The sequence below is a fragment of the Neoarius graeffei genome, chromosome 14, assembly GCF_027579695.1.
Source record: "Neoarius graeffei isolate fNeoGra1 chromosome 14, fNeoGra1.pri, whole genome shotgun sequence".
In the NCBI taxonomy this organism is placed as follows: Eukaryota; Metazoa; Chordata; class Actinopteri; order Siluriformes; family Ariidae; genus Neoarius; species Neoarius graeffei.
In genome coordinates this window covers 39,703,710-39,724,919 of record NC_083582.1, presented here as the reverse complement: position 1 = coordinate 39,724,919, position 21,210 = coordinate 39,703,710, and the positions used below count along the sequence as shown (strand labels likewise).

The 21,210-nt window shown below is 45.5% G+C and overlaps 1 protein-coding gene across 2 annotated transcripts in view; it reads right to left on the bottom strand.

The window, feature by feature from the left end:
• The window catches only part of LOC132898191 (sulfotransferase 2B1-like), a 57,298-nt gene that overhangs the window by 24,933 nt on the left and 11,155 nt on the right, over positions 1 to 21,210 (bottom strand). For both annotated transcript variants that reach the window (XR_009656463.1, XM_060939633.1), the window contains exons 2-3: positions 13,844 to 14,055; positions 11,257 to 11,383 (exon numbers count right to left, since the gene is read on the bottom strand). Coding sequence is in view for 1 of the 2 variants with exons in the window: in XM_060939633.1 (XP_060795616.1) it covers positions 11,257 to 11,383; positions 13,844 to 14,055 (339 nt within the window). In the remaining variant the exon portion in view is untranslated. The remainder of the gene's footprint in view (positions 1 to 11,256; positions 11,384 to 13,843; positions 14,056 to 21,210) is intronic.

Sequence of the window (21,210 nt, the reverse complement as noted above, 5' to 3'; positions counted from 1 at the left end):
TACAGATATTAAGGGAATCTTAAGAGCAAATAAGGAGCACAAAATTTCCTTATACTGTATGTGGATGATGTCCTTCTCTATGTATCTGACCCTGTGACATCCATCCTACATATTCTTACTACCCTAAATGTTTTTGGTAGCTTCTCTGGCTATAAGCTTAATCTTGGCAAAAGTGAGCTCGTCCCTATTAATACAGCTGCTAGACAAATCACATTTCATTCTTTACCATTCAAAGTGACCAATGATGAACTAAATTACCTTGGTGTGTCTGTTACAAAGTCTCACTCTCAGCTTGTGAAGGCCAATTTCACCCCACTTTGAGCGTACCCAACAGGATCTCACCCACTGGTCCGCACTGCCTTTATCTTTAGCTGGGTGTATTAGTATAATTAAAATGAACATCCTTCCCAAATTCTTATTTCTTTTTCAATGTATTCCATGTTTTCTTACAAAAACATTCTTTACAAAACTTGACAGTGTTGTTTCATCTTTTAATTGGAATAATAAAATGGCAAGGATTAGGAAGTTGTTTTTACAAAGGCCAAAAATATATGGTGGGATGGCTCTGCCAAATTTTCAAATTTATTATTGGGCTGCCAACATCAAATGCCTATTGTATTGGCTTTGGGACTCATCCCTCATGGATCTTCCAGGCTGGTTACAAATTGAATCTAACTCTTGCAGTCCTATCTCATTTTCAGCTCTTTTGTGTTCGTCCATTCCTTTACGTTCACCTCAGCCCTGCCAGAATCCAGTAGTGCTTCATTCTCTAAAGATTTGGTCTCAGTTTCGTAAACACTATGGACTAGTCTCCATGTCGGTTTATGCTCCAGTTATGGCCAACCATCTATTTCCAGCTTCTCTGTTAAACCATTCAGTGGTTTAAAAATGGGGTGTTGAATATTAGGACATTGTATAAGGATGGCATTTTCATGTCATTTGATCAGGTTAGACAAATGTTTGCTTTGCCAGCAAATAGTTTTTTCAGATATCTGCAAGTCAGACATTTTGTACAAAGTCATTTTAATCATTTCCCTTCATTACCACAGACATCCTCTTTGGATGCAATCCTAGAGGCGCAGCCTGAGGTTAGGGGAACTACAACCCCGATTCCAAAAAAGTTGGGACAAAGTGCAAATTGTAAATACAGTGGGGCAAAAAAGTATTTAGTCAGTCACCAATTGTGCATGTTCTCCCACTTAAAAAGATGAGAGGCCTGTAATTTTCATCATAGGTATACCTCAACTATGAGGCAAAATGAAAAAAAAAATCCAGAAAATCACATTGTCTGATTTTTAAAGAATTTATTTGCAAATTATGGTGGAAAATAAGTATTTGGTCAATAACAAAAGTTCATCTCAATACTTTGTTATATACCCTTTGTTGGCAATGACAGAGGTCAAATGTTTTCTGTAAGTCTTCCCAAGGTTTTCACACACTGTTGCTGGTATTTTGGCCCATTTCTCCATGCAGATCTCTTCTAGAGCAGTGATGTTTTGGGGCTGTCGCTGGGCAACACGGACTTTCAACTCCCTCCAAAGATTTTCTATGGGGTTGAGATCTGGAGACTGGCTAGGCCACTCCAGGACCTTGAAATGCTTCTTACGAAGCCACTCCTTCGTTGCCCGGGCAGTGTGTTTGGGATCATTGTCATGCTGAAAGACCCAGCCACGTTTCATCTTCAGTGCCCTTGCTGATGGAAGGAGGTTTTCACTCAAAATCTCACAATACATGGCCCCATTCATTCTTTCCTTTACACGGATCAGTCGTCCTGGTCCCCTTGCAGAAAAACAGCCCCAAAGCATGATGTTTCCACCCCCATGCTTCACAGTAGGTATGGTGTTCTTTGGATGCAACTCAGCATTCTTTCTCCTCCAAACACGACAAGTTGAGTTTTTACCAAAAATTTCTATTTTGGTTTCATCTGACCATATGACATTCTCCCAATCCTCTTCTGGATCATCCAAATGCTCTCTAGCAAACTTCAGACGGGCCTGGACGTGTACTGGCTTAAGCAGGGGGACACGTCTGGCACTGCAGGATTTGAGTCCCTGGCGGCGTAGTGTGTTACTGATGGTAGCCTTTGTTACTTTGGTCCCAGCTCTCTGCAGGTCATTCACTAGGTCCCCCCGTGTGGTTCTGGGATTTTTGCTCACCGTTCTTGTGATCATTTTGACCCCCTGGGGTGAGATCTTGCGTGGAGCCCCAGATCGAGGGAGATTATCAGTGGTCCTGTATGTCTTCCATTTTCTAATAATTGCTCCCACAGTTGATTTCTTCACACCAAGCTGCTTACCTATTGCAGATTCAGTCTTCCCAGCCTGGTGCAGGTCTACAATTTTGTTTCTGGTGTCCTTTGACAGCTCTTTGGTCTTGGCCATAGTGGAGTTTGGAGTGTGACTGTTTGAGGTTGTGGACAGGTGTCTTAAATACTGATAACGAGTTCAAACAGGTGCCATTAATACAGGTAACGAGTGAAGGACAGAGGAGCCTCTTAAAGAAGTTGTTACAGATCTGTGAGAGCCAGAAATCTTGCTTGTTTGTAGGTGACCAAATACTTATTTTACAGAGGAATTTACCAATTAATTCATTAAAAATCCTACAATGTGATTTCCTGAATTCTTTCCCCCCATTCTGTCTCTCATAGTTGAAGTGTACCTATGATGAAAATTACAGGCCTCTCTCATCTTTTTAAGTGGGAGAACTTGCACAGTTGGTGGCTGACTAAATACTTTTTTGCCCCACTGTAAAAACGGAATGCAATGATGTGGAAGTTTCAAAATTCCATATTTTATTCAGAATAGAACATAGATGACATATCAAATGTTTAAGCTGAGAAAATGTATCATTTAAAGAGAAAAATTAGGTGATTTTAAATTTCATGACAACAACACATCTCAAAGTTGGGACAAGGCCATGTTTACCACTGTGAGACATCCCCTTTTCTCTTTACAACAGTCTGTAAACGTCTGGGGACTGAGGAGACAAGTTGCTCAAGTTTAGGGATAGGAATGTTAACCCATTCTTGTCTAATGTAGGATTCTAGTTGCTCAACTGCCTTAGGTCTTTTTTGTCGTATCTTCCGTTTTATGATGCGCCAAATGTTTTCTATGGGTGAAAGATCTGGACTGCAGGCTGGCCAGTTCAGTACCCGGACCCTTCTTCTATGCAGCCATGATGCTGTAATTGATGCAGTATGTGGTTTGGCATTGTCATGTTGGAAAATGCAAGGTCTTCCCTGAAAGAGACGTCGTCTGGATGTGAGCATATGTTGCTCTAGAACCTGGATATACCTTTCAGCACTGATGGTGTCTTTCCAGATGTGTAAGCTGCCCATTCCACACGCACTAATGCAACCCCATACCATCAGAGATGCAGGCTTCTGAACTGAGCGCTGATAACAACTTGGGTCGTCCTTCTCCTCTTTAGTCCGAATGACACAGCGTCCCTGATTTCCATAAAGAACTTCAAATTTTGATTCGTCTGACCACAGAACAGTTTTCCACTTTGCCACAGTCCATTTTAAATTAGCCTTGGCCCAGAGAAGATGTCTGCGCTTCTGGATCATGTTTAGATACGGCTTCTTCTTTGAACAGAGTTTTAGCTGACAACGGCGGATGGCATGGTGAATTGTGTTCACAGATGATGTTCTCTGGAAATATTCCTGAGCCCATTTTGTGATTTCCAATACAGAAGCATGCCTGTATGTGATGCAGTGCCATCTAAGGGCCCGAAGATCACGGGCACCCAGTATGGTTTTCTGGCCTTGACCCTTGCGCACAGAGATTCTTCCAGATTCTCTGAATCTTTTGATGATGATATGCACTGTAGATGATATGTTCAAACTCTGCAATTCTACACTGTTGAACTCCTTTCTGATATTGCTCCACTATTTGTCCGCGTAGAATTAGGGGGGTTGGTGATCCTCTTCCCATCTTTACTTCTGAGAGCCGCTGCCACTCCAAGATGCTCTTTTTATACCCAGTCATGTTAATGACCTATTGCCAATTGACCTAATGAGTTGCAATTTGGTCCTCCAGTTGTTCCTTTTTTGTACCTTTAACTTTTCCAGCCTCTTATTGACCCTGTCCCAACTTTTTTGAGATGTGTTGCTGTCATGAAATTTCAAATGAGCCAATATTTGGCATGACATTTCAAAATGTCTCACTTTTGACATTTGATATGTTGTCTATATTCTATTGTGAATACAATATCAGTTTTTGAGATTTGTAAATTATTGCATTCTGTTTTTATTTACAATTTTGTACTTTGTCCCAACTTTTTTGGAATCGGGGTTGTATATCAAGGTTGTACACAAGTATATTTGACATGGAAGGCTATTCATTGATGATAATAAAAGATAACTGGGAGAAGGATAATGGTACAAATATTACAGATGATCAATGGTCTAAACACACTTCTAAGAATCCATTCCTCTTCCATTTGTGCAAGGCATAGATTAATTCAGTTTAAGATTGTGCACAGGCTCCACATGTCTAAGGTTAAGTTATCCAAAATCTACCCAGAGGTTAATCCTATTTGTGACAGATGTAGGCAAGCACCTGCTACTCTTCTCCACACATTTTGGTCATGCTCCAGTCTAACCTCATTCTGGTCCTCAATATTTGAAGTATATTCAGCAATTTCAGGCCTAAATATTGATCCCTGTCCGTTTATTGGACTCTTTGGTGTACCATCAGAAGATCTTCCCCTACAAAAGCCCCAGTTAAATTGGATTGCCTAATCCTCACTTTTAGCACGGTGACTCATTCTTTTAAATTGGAAAAATGACAAACCTCCCTCCTTTGGCAGATGGATTTGTGATGTCATTTTTCCTTAAGGTTGAAAAGATTAGATACACATCAAATGGATCAATGGGCAAGTTTGATGTAGTATGGTATCCTTTTATTTCTTAAAGGATTAACCTCTGGGTAGATTTTGCATTATGTGGAACAGCTGACAATGCACCTTGACTCTGTGTAATGTACCCTATATGTAAGATAAGTAGGTAACTACTTTGTGGGCTTTTTTTGTGTATCTTTTGTGTCTTTTTGTTTTGGTTTGTGGACTTTTTTTGTAATGTCTTATATTGCCTTTGATTCTGTCCTTAATGTTTACTTTCTTTGTATACGGTAGGTTTGAAAGCTCAATAAAAATACATTGATAAAAAAAAAATAACCTTATTCATATAAGCTGTTGTAGGAATCAGAGCGGGTGGGTGGAGCACAGAAGCACGGCAGGCCAGAACTGAGTTCTCAAAACTCTTTATTTGTAACTTTTCATACTCTCCCAGCCACACACGCACACACAAGTGTTCTGGTTGGGGAGAGAGCTCCCTTCCTTTGCTCTCTTTCTCCTTTTATAGGGCGCGGTCACTGGGGAAGACACACAAACACAGGTTAACTTGCATCAAGTGCAGTGATTCTGCCACTTACCTTCCCTGACTCCACCCTCCATTCACAGACCGATGCTTGACCACGCCCCTGCTGCCACATACCCCCACTGCCCGACTCAGGCCAGGGAGCCGTCCGGCCTGCAGCCGACTCCCCCCCTTGACGGGAGAGGAAATCCGCCACGACCATCTGCGCCCCCGGCCTGTGGACCACCTTGAATTTAAACAGCTGGAGTGCCAGATACCAACGGGTGATCCACGCGTTGGCATCCTTCAAGCGGTGGAGCCACTGGAGGGGTGCGTGGTCCAAACAGAGGGTGAAAGGGCATCCCAGTAGGTAGTAGCAGAGGGCGAGGACCGCCCACTTGATGGCAAGGCACTCCTTCTCTATGGTGCTGTCGCGGCCCTCATGCACCAACAGCTTCCTGCTGATGTACAGCACTGGACGACCCTCCCCTCCACCTCCTGGGACAGAACAGCCCTCTGTCCGACATGTCCGTCTGCAAAACAAAGTGGAGAGAAGTCAGGGGAGTGCAACAGTGGCCCCCCACACATGCCCCTTTTCCACCAAAGCAGTTCCAGGGCTGGTTCGGGGCCAGTGCTTAGTTTGGAACCGGGTTTTCTGTTTCCACTGACAAAGAACTGGCTCTGGGGCCAGAAAAACCGGTTCCAGGCTAGCACCAACTCTCTGCTGGGCCAGAGGAAAGAACCGCTTACGTCAGTGTGTGTGTGTGGGGGGGGGGAGTTGTTAAGACCAACAACAATAACAAGACCGCGAAAGATCACCATTTTTAAGCGACGAGAAACAGTAGCTGTACAAACACGAAGTAATATATTATTATTGTTGTTGTTGTTGCCGCTGCTGCTTCTTCCGTGTTGTTTTTGCTTTGATATTCGCGCCAAGGTTTATGCAAACGTAGCGCCGTAACTGACGTATACAGCGACGTAATGGCGTGGCTCCGCTTAGCCCCGCGAGCTATGGAAAAGCAAACTGGTTCTCAGCTGGCTCGCAAGTTGAACGAGTTGTGAACCAGCACCAGCACTGGCTCCGAACCAGCCCTGGAACTGATTTGGTGGAAAAGGGGTAACAGTGCAGCCTTTACCTCAGAGAAAGCTCGCTGGCACTGCTCCATCCACTGGACCGGATCTGGTGCCCCCTTTTTAGTGAGATCAGTCAGCGGGCTGGTGATGTCCGAATAATTAGGTATAAACCTCCGATAGTAGCCAGCCAGCCCCAGGAACTGTCTCACCCCCTTTTTGGTCTTGGGCCTCGGGCAGGCCACAAATCGCTGCTGTCTTATTAATTTGGGGACACACCTGCCCATTGCCCAAGTTGAAGCCCAGATACCGTACTTCCACCCGCCCAATTGCACACTTCTTCGGGTTGGCTGTGAGACCCGCTAGCCTCAGCGACCCAAGGATGGCCCTTAGGTGTTCTAAATGCCACGGCCAGTCATTATTATAGATTATGATATCGTCCAGGTATGAGGCCGCATAGGTGGCGTGGGGGCGGAGGACCCTATACATAAGCTGCTGGAATGTAGCGGGCACCCCAAACAGCCCAAAAGGAAGCGTGACAAACTGGTGTAAGCCAAATGGTGTGGAAAAGGCCGTTTTCTCTCGGGATAATGGAGTCAAGGGGATCTGCAAATACCCCTTTGTCAAATCCAGTGTCGAATAAAAACAAGCCGTGCCTAGTCGATCAAGCAACTCGTCAATACGAGGCATTGGGTACGCATCGAATTTAGACACTGCGTTGACTTTTCTATAGTCCACACAGAACCAGACCGACCCGTTGGCCTTGGGAACCAAGACCACCGGGCTGCTCCAGTCACTGTGGGACTCCTCGACAATGCCCATGTCGAGCATGGCCTCGAGTTCTTCCTGAACCACCTTTTTCTTGTGTTCGGGCAGCCTGTAAGGGCGGCTGCGCACTACAACCCCCGGGGGCATCTCAATGTGGTGTTCTATGAGGTGGGTGCGGCTGGGCAGGGGCGAGAACACGTCAAATTCTATCTGCAACTTGGCAACCTCCGTGAGTTGGGTCGGGGAGAGGTGGTCTCCACAGGGGACTGGAGTGGTAGTCAATGGTCCCTTTTGAACCTCCGGCCCCAGCTCCGCCTTCTCTGGAAACAGCGACACCAATGCTATGGGGACCTCCTTGTTCCAAAGTTTTAGCAGATTGAGGTGGTAAATCTGTAATGCCCCACCCCTGTCCGTTTGCCTCACCTCATAGTCGATGTCCCCGACTCGCCGTGTGACCTCAAAGGGTCCTTGCCACTTGGCGATCAATTTGGAGCTCGACGTGGGCAACAGCATGAACACTTTATCTCCCGGTGCGAACTCCCTAAGGAGCGTGCCCCTGTCGTACAGGCGGATTTGCCGTTCTTGGGCCTGCTGCAAATTCTCCTGGGTTAGGTGAGTGAGTGTGTGGAGTTTTGCACGCAGATCGATAACGTATTGAATTTCATTTTTGCTGGGGGAAGGTCCCTCCTCCCAGTTTTCCCACAGTACATCTAGAATGCCCCGCGACTTACGCCCATATAATAATTCGAATGGGGAGAACCCCATGGAGGCTTGTGGGACCTCTCGCACTGCGAATAACGGGCTCAAGCCATTTATCCCAGTTGTGTGCGTCCTCGCTTACAAATTTTTTAATTATGTTTTTGAGGGTGCGATTAAACCGTTCGACTAAGCAGTCCGTTTGTGGGTGATAAACGCTGGTGCGGATCAGCTTAATTCCCAGTAACCCATACAGTTTGTGCAGTGTGCGTGACATAAACCTAGTGCCTTGATCAGTCAGAATCTCTTTGGGGATTCCAACTCGGGAGATGACGCGGAAGAGTGCTTCCGCAATACTACGTGCTGAGATATTGCGAAGAGGCACTGCTTCCGGATATCGCATTGCATAGTCCACCAGAACTAAAATAAAGTGATATCCTCGTGTTGACCGATCTAATGGCCCAACGAGATCCATCCCAATTCTTTCGAACGGGGTCTCGATTAATGGCAGAGGGTGCAAAGGCGCTTTTGGAATGGCCGCTGGATTTACTAACTGGCATTCGCGGCACACTGTACACCACCTACGGACATCACCGCGAATCCCTGGCCAATAGAACTGGGCCATTATTCGGGCTAGTGTCTTATCCTGCCCCAAGTGTCCAGCCACGGGATTAAAGTGAGCCGCCTGGAATATAAATTCCCGGCGGCTCTTTGGGATCAAAAGCTGTGTGATCGGCTCCTTAGTCTGAGTGTCCTGCGTCACTCGGTATAATCTATCCTTAATAATGGAAAAATAGGGGAAGGACGGGGTGGCGTTTGGCTGGAGCGTTTGACCATCGATTACTTTCACTTGGTCAAATGCATGCCACAGAGTCTCGTCTCACGACTGCTCTAACGGGAAATCGGCGAGGGATTCCCCGAGAGAGGGAGGAGGAGCCTGCTGCTCCTCACTCTGACGCGGTGATGACGTAGACGGCTCTGTGACAGCTGCTCCCGCCAATGCCACACCGGGACCTCCCCCTGCTGAACTATGGCAGGCCCCACTCTTCACTAAATGAGTCATTAATTCCTGAAATCCCGGCCAATCAGTCCACAAAATTATCAAGTGGGTAAGGCGAGGATTAACCGCCGCCTTTACTCTAAATTTCTCCCCTTGAAATAGAATGTGGACCGCCACTAACGGGTAGTTGTGAACATCCCCGTGCACACAACACCTTCACCAATTGTGCTGTCCCCAATGCCTCGTCTTGCACCAGGCTTTGGTGGATTGAGGTCTGATTACAGCCGGAGTCCACGAAAGCCTGATACGTATCCCCTTGGATACTCACCGGTATGCGATACGCTCCAGCCCGATCGAGGGCGGTCCCTGGCGCTTCGGGGATCTGGACCACTGTGCCCACCTCCATCACCGAGCACTGATGCTGGAGGTGCCCCGGCTCCCCACAGCGCCAGCAAACCGGCCCAGGCTCTCTCTCTGCACCGGTGTTCTGGAGCTCACTCACCTGAGGGGGGGGAGACAGACACGGAAGTGGGAAACGGTAGGGCACCGCAGGTGTGGTGGGCCGGCTGGGGTGGAGCCAGCCCCCACCTCTGCGGTGGGGGAATGGGGCGAGGAACAGAAGGGGGGGGAGAGAGAGATGAGAAGAGGAGACATGCTGTCCTGCCGTCAGAACAGCCGCCAAATGGTCCTCTGCCAGCTCGATGGCCTGATCCAGTGACGCCGGGTGATGGCACTGGACCCACTCTGCTGTTCCTTTGGGAAATCGGGCGATGAATTGTTCCAGCGCCACCAGATCAATGATTCCCTTGGCGTCGCAGTTGTCAGCCCTCAGCCACCACCGGCAGGCGTCCCGGAGTTGCTGGCCAAACGCAAATGGCCAGCCGACCTCCTCCATGCGCAGAGCGCAGAAGCGATGCCGTTGTTCCGGGGTGCGCCCCACACGCTGGAGGACGGCCCGGCGGAGGTCGGCGTAGACCAGCCGGCTGTCAGCAGGGAGCTGTAGTGCGGCCAGCTGCGCCTCGCCCGTTAGCAGGGGGAGGAGGCGCGCCGCGCGCTGTTCCACCGGCCTGTCCCAGGCGTCTGCTGCCTGCTCAAAGAGCTCAAGGAAGGCCTTGGGGTCGTCATGCAGGCCCATCTTCATTAGGGTGAGGTGGGGAGGGCCTGCGGCGGTGGAGGTGGTGGACCCCGCCGACGCAAGGAGGTGCCGGAACGCCTGACGATCTTCCTGCTGCGCCAGCACCAGGGCCTTGAACCTTTGCTCCTGCTCCTTCCGGAGGGCGACCAGCGCCTGGTGCTGGCTCTGTTGGGCCGTGGCGAGGGCATGGATCAGGTCCTTGAAGGGGGAGGACTCCATGGGGCTGTTCTCCTCTGTGCTCCGGTCCCGGGTTTTGGCACCACTGTAGGAATCAGAGCGGGTGGGTGGAGCACAGAAGCACGGCAGGCCAGAACTGAGTTCTCAAAACTCTTATTTGTAGCTTTTCAGCTTTTCACACTCTCCCAGCCACACACACAAGTGTTCTGGTTGGGGAGAGCGCTCCCTTCCTCTGCTCTCTCTCTCCTTTTATAGGGCGCGGTCACTGGGGAAGACACACAAACACAGGTTAACTTACATCAGGTGCAGTGATTCTGCCACTTACCTTCCCTGACTCCGCCCTCCATTCACAGACCGACGCTTGACCACGCGCCCGCTGCCACAGCTGTACTATCCCATTGTGCAATATATTTAACAGTTATTCCACAAAATCGAGTCGTACATGAGCTAATAGCTGACGAGGCACGAAGCACCGAGTTAGCTATAAGCCATGCATGACGAGATTGAGTGAGTGGAATATCCGTTTTATTCTATCCACATTCACTGGATTTTGAGAAATAGAGCATTTTTATTTTTTCCAAATTCGTAAATAAAAACTTTATACAAAATTTCTGACAAAATCATTTCCACTTAGAATGTAAACAAACCGGCGAAATGACAATAGCAATTTGTGAAAAATGTTATCATGATTCTTGAAAAATAAAAAAAATACCTTCTTACTATCAAATACTTTTATTCCATATTTTGTTGCTTTTTGTATTTTTTGGGGTTTTGTTTTCAAGTAGAGTTTTCATTTCATCTTCGGTTGGTTCAGCAATACGTACCGCCATTTTGTTTTTCTCTACTCACAGGATATGAGCTGATTGGCTACTCTACTACTAGGCTATCAGATGCGCAGTTGCTCATATCCAGTGAATGTGGATAGAATAATACTAGTACATCCCATATTTGAAGCTGCACCTTTTGAGATTTTTTTTTTTTACATTCATAACAGCTTCATAAAAGCCAAATTACAAATGCAAAGTGGAAAAAAAGATAGAATAGTTTTACTTTTGCCTTTCAGAAACTCTTCCAGAAACTCATCAACAGTGCCAGGATTGACCAGATATGAAGCCATTCCATAGTAGTAGAAGGAGGATGTAAACACGTCTTTCGGGTTTCGTATTACATAAACAACCTGGAAAAGAATTAGAGAGGTGCTGTGGTTTGTCACTTTACTTAAGTTATAAACTGATCAATGTGCCTGCTTGGATATTGTTATTAATATTGTTAGGCTGTGTTCCAGTTAGCGCAGGGGTTTTCAAAGTGTGGGAGAGTCAGCCCCCCCTCAGAGAGCAAATAAACAACAGCGCCCCCCCCACAATTTTTGTTGTTGCTATACTTAATGTTCCATTCGTATTTTAAAAAAACTGGTTGTTGTACAGGGGCGGCACGGTGGTGTAGTGGTTAGCACTGTCGCCTCACAGCAAGAAGGTCCTGGGTGCGAGCCCCGGGGCCGGCGAGGGCCTTTCTGTGTGGAGTTTGCATGTTCTCCCCGTGTCTGTGTGGGTTTCCTCCGGGTGCTCCGGTTTCCCCCACAGTCCAAAGACATGCAGGTTAGGTTAACTGGTGACTCTAAATTGACCGTAGGTGTGAGTGTGAATGGTTGTCTGTGTCTATGTGTCAGCCCTGTGATGACCTGGCGACTTGTCCAGGGTGTACCCCACCTTTCGCCCGTAGTCAGCTGGGATAGGCTCCAGCTTGCCTGCGACCCTGTAGAAGGATAAAGCGGCTAGAGATAATGAGATGAGATGAGATGGTTGTTGTACACATTTTAATTTTTTTCTTTTACACATTTTAAAACATCTGTGCTTTTTAAAACATGTTTTTTTTACACATTTTAAACATCTGTGCTTTTCTTTTTAAAACATCTTGTTTTACACGTTTTAAACATCTCATAGCATCGTTAGCTAGCACCTCTTGGCAGACAACACACTGTGGCAGTGGAGCATCTTCAGATCCAGTCCATGAAAATCCAAACTTTAAATAATCATGGTCATACTTCCTTCTTTTTTCAGTCCCCCCAGGATTCCGCAGGCCTTTTTTGTGATTGTTGCGGGCTAAAATGTCTGATGTTGCGGGGGGGTTTCCAAAAAATTGCGATGAAAGTTGCGAGAAATTGTTGTGATTTTCTCTTTTTGTGATTAAAATTGAGTGATATGTTAAAATATTAAGTTATTACTGAAAAACTATTGATTAAAAAAACAAAGACACTGAGAAATGGTCCTATAAACAACTTTACCAATATAAAAGATTACCAGGACTACAAAAATGCAGAAAAATAGGCTTTACTTATCCAAATGCGCTTGTTGGTTCAAAAGTTAAAGTGCATAGAACCTCGCAGCACAACATGAAGTTACCTTAAAATATAATATAAATGCCTCAGCTTTCATGTAAGAAAAAAAACTATTAATACTAGTACTGTGTGCAGGCAGTCTCTCCTGAAGACTAAATTAAACAATAATTATAAACTAATAAAATAAATGGCTCAGGCTTCATAGAAGAAAAAAAAAACAATTTGAACAGAATCTCACAGTATGATGCTGAAGCTGCCTAAACAATGGAAAATAAAATACCATTTTGGCAAAAATGTTGGCAGCCATTAATTTCTTGTATTAAGTAAAAAATAATGTAAAGTGCACACAGTCCTTCACTGTAAACATAACACACTTTCAGTAACAGAATTTAAGCCTACATAAACACTGACTCGCACATGCAGTGTTGCCAGATACTGCTGACGTTTTCCAGTCCAAAATATGTTCAAAACCCGCCAAAATGCACTTAAAACCGCCCAATCTGGCAACACTGCGCGCGGAAGGTAGTTTGTCGACGTCACCTCAAGACGACACCAACGATTGGTCAAATTTGCGGGAAGGTTGCGGTGATTGGATATAATTGCAACACCGCCCTGAATTCGCGGGGATTGGTTGAATTTGCGTTGAAGTTGCAAATCGCAACATCGCGAAATCCTGGAGGGTCTGGTTTTTTGCTTGGCCCAGACTCTGTCTCCTCACTCACTGTAGCTTTAGGTACTAAAAATCGATCCATTTTGTCTCTGGCAAAGGCTAGCTGAAGTTCGCTAAATGTCCGCAATAGTAAATTATTCTGGCTTATGTTTCCTCACGTTGCGCCCCCCCCCCCCCCCCCCCCCGAAGAACTCTGGCGCCCTCCAGGGGAGGCACGCCCCACACTTTGAAAAGCCCTGAGTTAGCGTATTTCGATCTTAATACAAAAGTTTACTATATAGCTTTTCAATTTTCTATTTTTGAAAATACTTTTTTTTTTGACAAAATATCTTTGTAAAACTTTTCACACATACTGTATAGAGGCATGTAATAAAATAGAACAATAACTCATTTTGGCAAACACATAGAACTTTATAATCCCAAAGTCTTGAACTAAAAAGAAATAAATATGACATGCATTTCATTTCTAAAAAAAGGACTTAGGAATTGTGCAAATTGAAAATTAATGTAAGAATATAAGCTACTGAATGCCAGAATAGCAATACTTTTGGGCATGCTTGCTTTCCTGGCCAGGTACCTTACACTGGCTATCATGTTAGTCAGAACAGAATTGGAAGAGTGTATGCTAATACTTTTGGCTTGACTGCAAAATAGGACTTGTTCATCATGCCACGATGGAAGTGGGTCGCAAAGATGCGTGGAGAAGGCCTCTGCTCCAGATTGAGTATTTTGGCCCTGTGTTCTTCCAGCCATGGAACCCGGTCCCAGTTTGGTATAGTGCGCACTGGAGTGAGATCTCCCTCACTGCAGATCAGAGGAATGATCTCCTGCATCCATGTTGTGCCTACAGAGAGCAAAAACAACTCATGTCTCTCAAACTCATATCCCAGTGACACAGGTTATTCGGAAATGAGACTAATGCTGTACATCTGGCAAAAGCCACAGTGTTGTACTAACATCTGTAATGCTCATGGAAGTCCCACTGGGTACAAAGAAGCTTTGACTTTATTCAGTACTGTTCTTCAAGCTGTATCTTAAGGAAGTTTATTTGCACCAGTCACTTAGTCAGATAATGAGAACATCTCATAATTATGATGATTATTATGAGATTGTAAGTCAAGTCAATTTATTTGTATAGCACTTTTAACAATAGGCACTGTCACAAAGTAGTTTTACAGAAAAATATTTGAAACATATATGAACTAATAATTCATAAGTCATAATATCTCATAATGATTAGAAAAGTAAGTCATGATGGTAACCTGAGTCATAATTATGACAAACCTTTTCATTATTATGGTGGCGGAAGCAGGCTTCCACACCCTTCGCTATATCGATGAGAGCGTCAAAATGACTGGAAGTCGTTCACTACCTCCGCCAAGTTTGCTGAAGGAAGTTATGTTTTCATCTCCATTTGTTTGTCTTTTCCCATCATAACTCAAAAAAGTAATGAATGAACTTTGAAATTTGGGGCCATGGGCTAAGGAACAATTGATTAAATTTTGATGCAAAACACACACACACATTAGTGGTGCTTGTGAACCCTTTAGAATTTTCTATATTTCTGCATAAATATGACCTAAAATATCAGATTTTCACACAAGTCCTAAAAGTAGATAAAGAGAACCCAGTTAAACAAATGAGACAAAAATATTATACTTGCTCATTTATTTATTGAGGAAAATGATCCAATATTACATATCTGTGAGTGGCAAAAGTATGTGAACCTTTGCTTTCAGTATCTGGTGTGACCCCCTTGTGCAGCAATAACTGCAACTAAACGTTTCCGGTAACTGTTGATCAGTCCTGCACACTGGCTTGGAGGAATTTTAGCCCATTCCTCCATACAGAACAGCTTCAACTCTGGGATGTTGGTGGGTTTACTCACATGAACTGCTCGCTTCAGGTCCTTCCACAACATTTCGATTGGATTAAGGTCAGGACTTTGACTTAGCCATTCCAAAACATTCACTTTATTCTTCTTTAACCATTCTTTGGTAGAACGACTTCTGTGCTTAGGGTCGTTGTCTTGCTGCATGACCCACCTTCTCTTGAGATTCAGTTCATGGACAGAGGTCCTGACATTTTCCTTTAGAATTTGCTGGTATAATTCAGAATTCATTATTCCATCAATGATGGCAAGCCGTCCTGGCCCAGATGCAGCAAAACAGGCCCAAACCATGTGTAACAAGTCCCTGATGTGGGTGGAGTACAAAGGCAGGCGGGAGTTAATGTTCACACACACACACACACACACACACTTTCACTTATTTTCTTAGCTTTTCAGCTTCACTCACTCACACAGTCACACATGCAACACACACACACGTGTTCTGGTCAAGAGAGCTTCTCTCTTTCTACTCTCTCCCTCCTTTTCTATCCTCTGTCACTGCAACACAGACACACAGCATTAATTAACCACAGGTGCATTGACTTTGCCACTCACCTTCCCCGGCCCCACCCTCCATTCACAAACTGATGCTAGGCCACGCCCCCGCTATCATATACCCCCACCGCCTGACTCAGGCCGGGGAGCCATCCCAGGCTTTCCCTCTACACCAGCGTTATGGGCGTCGATCACTTGAGGGGGAGAAGAGACAGACACGGAAGAGGGAGATGGGAGGACACCGCGAGTGCAATGGACCGGCTGGGGAGGAGCTGGCCGCCACCTCTGTGGTGGGGGAACGGGGTAGGAGAGAGAGAGAAACACTGCAGGATGGCTTTCTTCAGGTTGGCGTACATGAGCCGGCTGTCAGCAGGGAGCTACAGCACTGTGAGCCTCACCAGTCAGAAGTGGGAGGAGACGTGCCGTGCGGTAATCAAGCGTCCACCCCCACGTTTCGGCTGCTTGCTCGAAGAGTGTCAGGAAAGCTTCCGGATCATCCTGTGGGCCCATCTTTGTGAGGGTGACATGAGGGGGGTCCATCGTGGTGATGGTCGAAGCCCCTGATGACACGAGCAGATGCTGGAACGCCTGGTGATCTTCCTGCTGGGGCAGCATCAAGGCTTCAAAGCGTTGCTCTTGCTCCTTCCAAAGGGCGGTCAGTGCTTGATGCTGGTTCTGCTGGGTGGTAGCTAGGGCATGGATGAGCTCTTTGAATGGGGAGGACTCCATGTGGTGGTTCCCTTCTGTATTTCTGGGTGTCGGCACCACTGTAACAAGTCCCTGATGTGGGTAGAGTACAGAAGCACGGCAGGCGGGAGTTGATGTTCACACACACTTTATTTCACTTATTTTCTTAGCTTTTCAGCTTGACTCACTCACTCACTCACACGTGTGTGTTCTAGTGGGGAGAGCTTCCCTCTTTCTGCTCTCTTCTTCCTTTCCTATCTTCTGTCGATGCAACACAGACACACAACATTAATTAACCACAGGTGCACTGACTCTGCCACTCACTTTCCCCGGCCCTGCCCTCCATTCACAAACTGACGCTAGGCCACACCCCCGCTGCCACACCATGATACTACCACCACCACGTTTCACAGATGGGATAAGGTTCTTATGCTGAAATGCAGTGTTTTCCTTTCTCCAAACATGATGCTTCTCATCACCAAAAAGTTCTGTTTTGATCTCATCTGTCCACAAAACATTTTTCCAATAGCCTTCTGGCTTGTCCACATGATCTTTAGCAAACGAGCAGCAATGTTCTTTTTGGAGAGCAGTGGCTTTGTCTTTGCAGCCTTGCTATGCACAACTTTGTTGTTCAGTGTTCTCCTGATGGTGGACTCATGAACATTAGCCAATGTGAGAGAGGCCTTCAGTTGCTTAGAAGTTACCCTGGGGTCCTTTGTGACCTCGCCGACTATTACACACCTTGATCTTGGAGTGATCTTTGTTGGTCGACCACTACTGGGGAAGGTAACAATGGTCTTGAATTTCCTCCATTTGTACACAAACTGTCTGTATGTGGACTGGTGGAGTCCAAACTCTTTAGAGATGGTTTTTAGGGATGCAACTGTACAGTGTGACCACGGTTCGGTTCACGGTTTATGGGCCACGGTTTCGGTTCGGTTTCGGTATGTCAATATTGTCTCTGCTCTAACATGCAGTAGTTTTTTTTTTGCTTTTTCTATTTGAAAAACTAGGTACAATATCAAGTGTAAAATGTCAAATAATTAAAGGCATTGATGAAATCAAAGGGGTTTTATTATAAACATGGAGTTCCTTATCATACTTGCCCTCATAAATAGGTAATAAACATAAAATACAGTAAAGGGCAGCAATGTAGTAAAGTCACCTGAATACTGTCACCCACACAAGACAAAAAAAACTACAGAGTGCGTTAACTACAGAGTATGGCTGCATGTCTTTGGCTATGTACACGCCAATTCCACGAGTTATGCTTTTGTGTTTTTCGGAATGGGTTGAATATTGCTGTTGGAAGGCAGCTGGGATGGATTGTTGTGTTTTGGTGACAGGTCTTGTTCCACTTAAGTTTATGCCCGGGTGATTGCGACACAGGTGTGCCATCATGTTGGATGTGTTACCTGATGAGTAGCCAAGCATTGCAAAACAGTGTTTGCAGACTGTGTTTTGCTTGCTGACTGTCTTTGTGCCTTGTTCGTCATACTTAACACTGAAGCCAAAATGACTCCACACTGTGGATTTGAACGAAGATGGTGCCTCTTCAAAGTTTAATCTCTCGTCTTCTTGTCCACTCGCCATGATTCTAAGTGCTACTAGAACACACGCATTCCTCTTTTACTTCCCCGGTGTCTGTTTCGGAGTGCTGATAGGCTCAAGGGAAAATTCTGAAAATGTGATTGGCTCTTGTTTCTTTGTGGGCAGGGCTTAAAGGGAGAAACCGCTTCCCCGGGGTCCTAAGCACTCTTGTGTATTGTACGCTACACAGAATACATGAGCAGGCCTGCCGACAGGGGGGGACAAACGGGTATGTTGTCCCGGGCCCAGGAATGGGGGGGGGGCCAGAACTGGGCTCTCATGAAGTTGTGATTAAATTATTTTATTTCATTTCAAAATGTGTTGATTTGGGGGAGAAATGTGCTATATTTGCATTCAATAAATGATTTCTAGATCTTTTGCCTTTATTGTCTTTGAAAAAGGCATCAAGAACCCCCTACCACCCCTAATGCAAAAATGGTTTGGTCTGACTCTTTGATTAAGGGGAAAAAAACGACATCGTTCGATCATAGCGCTTTGACAATCAGCGTGCGTGCCATTTGCCAACATGCACAAGTCAGGAGCACAGAAAAGAAAAGAGAAAAAGAGGAAGAAACCAAGAGACTCAGGGGCTCACTGCATAAATATTTTAAAAAAGATTCGGATGATGCAGCAGGTACTAGCAAAGGCAGTGGGGCAGCTGAGCCAGGTAAGACACAGCCAACTTTTTCCAGCCCTGTAAAGTAACCCCAACCAAGGCACGCGCGGCACACAATTCATGTTACAAACGAGGGGAGAGCAAGTCACACTGAACACCATATCAAACGCACAGGGCATTGAATCATTTCATAACCACAACGGCTTAATAACATTGTGTTTCATATATCTGATTGAAGCTAAGAATATTCACATTAGCATCATATCCCGCCGTTTCTCGAGCGGTGTGTTCTTCTCTGCTTTTCACACTGGACAGTACGCACGCACAGTATACTATGTTCGACCCCAGCCCTGCCCGAAATCCCCTGTCCATCGCTGCTCTTTCAAGAGCACCCCAATCGCGTGATTATAGTAGACTATCCACGAGTTTAGGAAGGCATTGCGGGGGCTGTCGCATGCAGGCTTGGGGCGTAACCAATGCTTAATTTGTGAAGTGGGAGGTCCCGGAACGCAGGAGGAGGGTGGGTCCGGCGACTCAAAAAAAAAAAAAACTTTACGCACACACGCCTATTGTGTGTGTTAAAAAAAATAATAATATCAGACATTATGATCTTAGAAAACGCTTTAGTGACGAACAGTTACAGACAGTAATATGTTGTGATATGTTATAAAATATTATTTTTTATTAGGCTATATATTAAATTATATATTAAATTTATCTTCTAAAATAACAGACTGTACTCATATCACAACCGGTTTATTTCACCATTGGAGATCAGATCACACAAGACATGCATTACATGACTCATTTTAAGGATTTAAGTAGGGTATTTAAAAGCAGTGCCAGCGTGGCTCAGGTGGATAAGGCGCCATACCATAAATCCGGGGACCCGGGTTCGATTCCGACCTGTGGTCATTTTCCAAGCCCTCCCTGTTTTTCTCCTGCTCATTTCCTGTCTCTACACTGTCCTATCCAATAAAGGTGGAAAAAGCCCAAAAAAGAGAATAATTTAAAAGCAGTGCCAGCAAACAAAAGTGCAATCAATTCAAGTAATAGTTAATAAATAAAGGGTTTACAAAACAAGTTGGAGAATTAAGCTTTCTTGTTTTTTTGCCATTTTTTCCACAGCGCAAGCTAACGGCTACAAAAAACCCGGTGTTCTATTGAGAAGTATACACCCCATGTCCCCCCTCTTCCCCTTCCGCATAGATTTTGTGGATGTCATAGGAGAGAAAACAACAATAGATATCAAAACCGAACACTAAACAATTTTTTATTTACTTATTTATTTAATTTATTGTTTGATTTTTTTTCCCTTTGTGATGGTCACGGAAGTGATCTGATCCATTTAAATAGCTGCCGGAACACCGAATGAAATGAAAATAGCTGCCGGATCCGACGACGGAGGTTCCGGATCTTGTTCCGTCATGTTCCGGCTCAAATTAAGCCCTGGGCGTAATGGAATACATTTAATGACGTTCGGTTAAAGGATACAAAATAACAGTAACCGCTTATTCCGTTACAGTACAGGGGGGAAAGATTCAGTGAAAATGGGGATTACTTCACAGGATCACAATGTGTGTGAGGTTGCTGGTTTTGGGCTTTTTTTTCAAGCCTGCATTTTACATTGGCTTTTCGTTTGCTTCTGCTCTGCTAAACCCACACATGCACAAACCTGATAGCAGCTGACAGCGGCTCCGACTTTGCAAAGCAGCACACTGCGCTTCTGAACCCTGCACTCACGTGCCGAAATATGCGGTTGGCCCTGGGGGGGGTTGTTGGGGGGGCCATTCGGAGCATTTTGTCCCGGGCCCAGCCAAAGCTGTCAGCGGCCCTGTACATGAGCAATGACTTTGTATTAAAAATTAAAATTTAATGTCGCGCTTACCGAAATACCGCGGTTCGCCTACGCGTACCGAACCGTGCTGGGCGTACCGAACGGTACGAATACAATCAAAAAACCGTTGCATCCCTAATGGTTTTCTAACCTTTTCCAGCCTGATGAGCATCTCATCTCATTATCTCTAGCCGCTTTATCCTGTTCTACAGGGTTGCAGGCAAGCTGGAGCCTATCCCAGCTGACTACAGGCGAAAGGCGGGGTACACCCTGGACAAGTCGCCAGGTCATCACAGGGCTGACACATAGACACAGACAACCATTCACACTCACACCTACGGTCAATTTAGAGTCACCAGTTAACCTAACCTGCATGTCTTTGGACTGTGGGGGAAACCGGAGCACCCGGAGGAAACCCACGCGGACACGGGGAGAACATACGCAAACTCCGCACAGAGAGGCCCTCGCCGGCCACGGGGCTCGAACCCGGACCTTCTTACTGTGAGGCGACAGCGCTAACCACTACACCACCGTGCCACCCTGATGAGCATCAACAACGCTTTTTCTGAGGTCCTTAGAAATCTCCTTTGTCTGTGCCATAATACACTTCCACAAACGTGTTGTGGAGATCAGACTTTGATAGATCCCTGTTCTTTAAATAAAACAGGGTGCCCACTCACACCTGATTGTCATCCCATTGACTGAAAACACCTGACTCTAATTTCACCTTCAAATTAACTACTAATCCTAGAGGTTCACATACTTTTGCCACTCACAGATATGTAACATTGGATCCTTTTCCTCAATAAATAAATGACCAAGTATAATATTTTTGTACAAAGAATTTTGTAAGGGATTAGTGACAGTGCGCCAGGTAGCTACA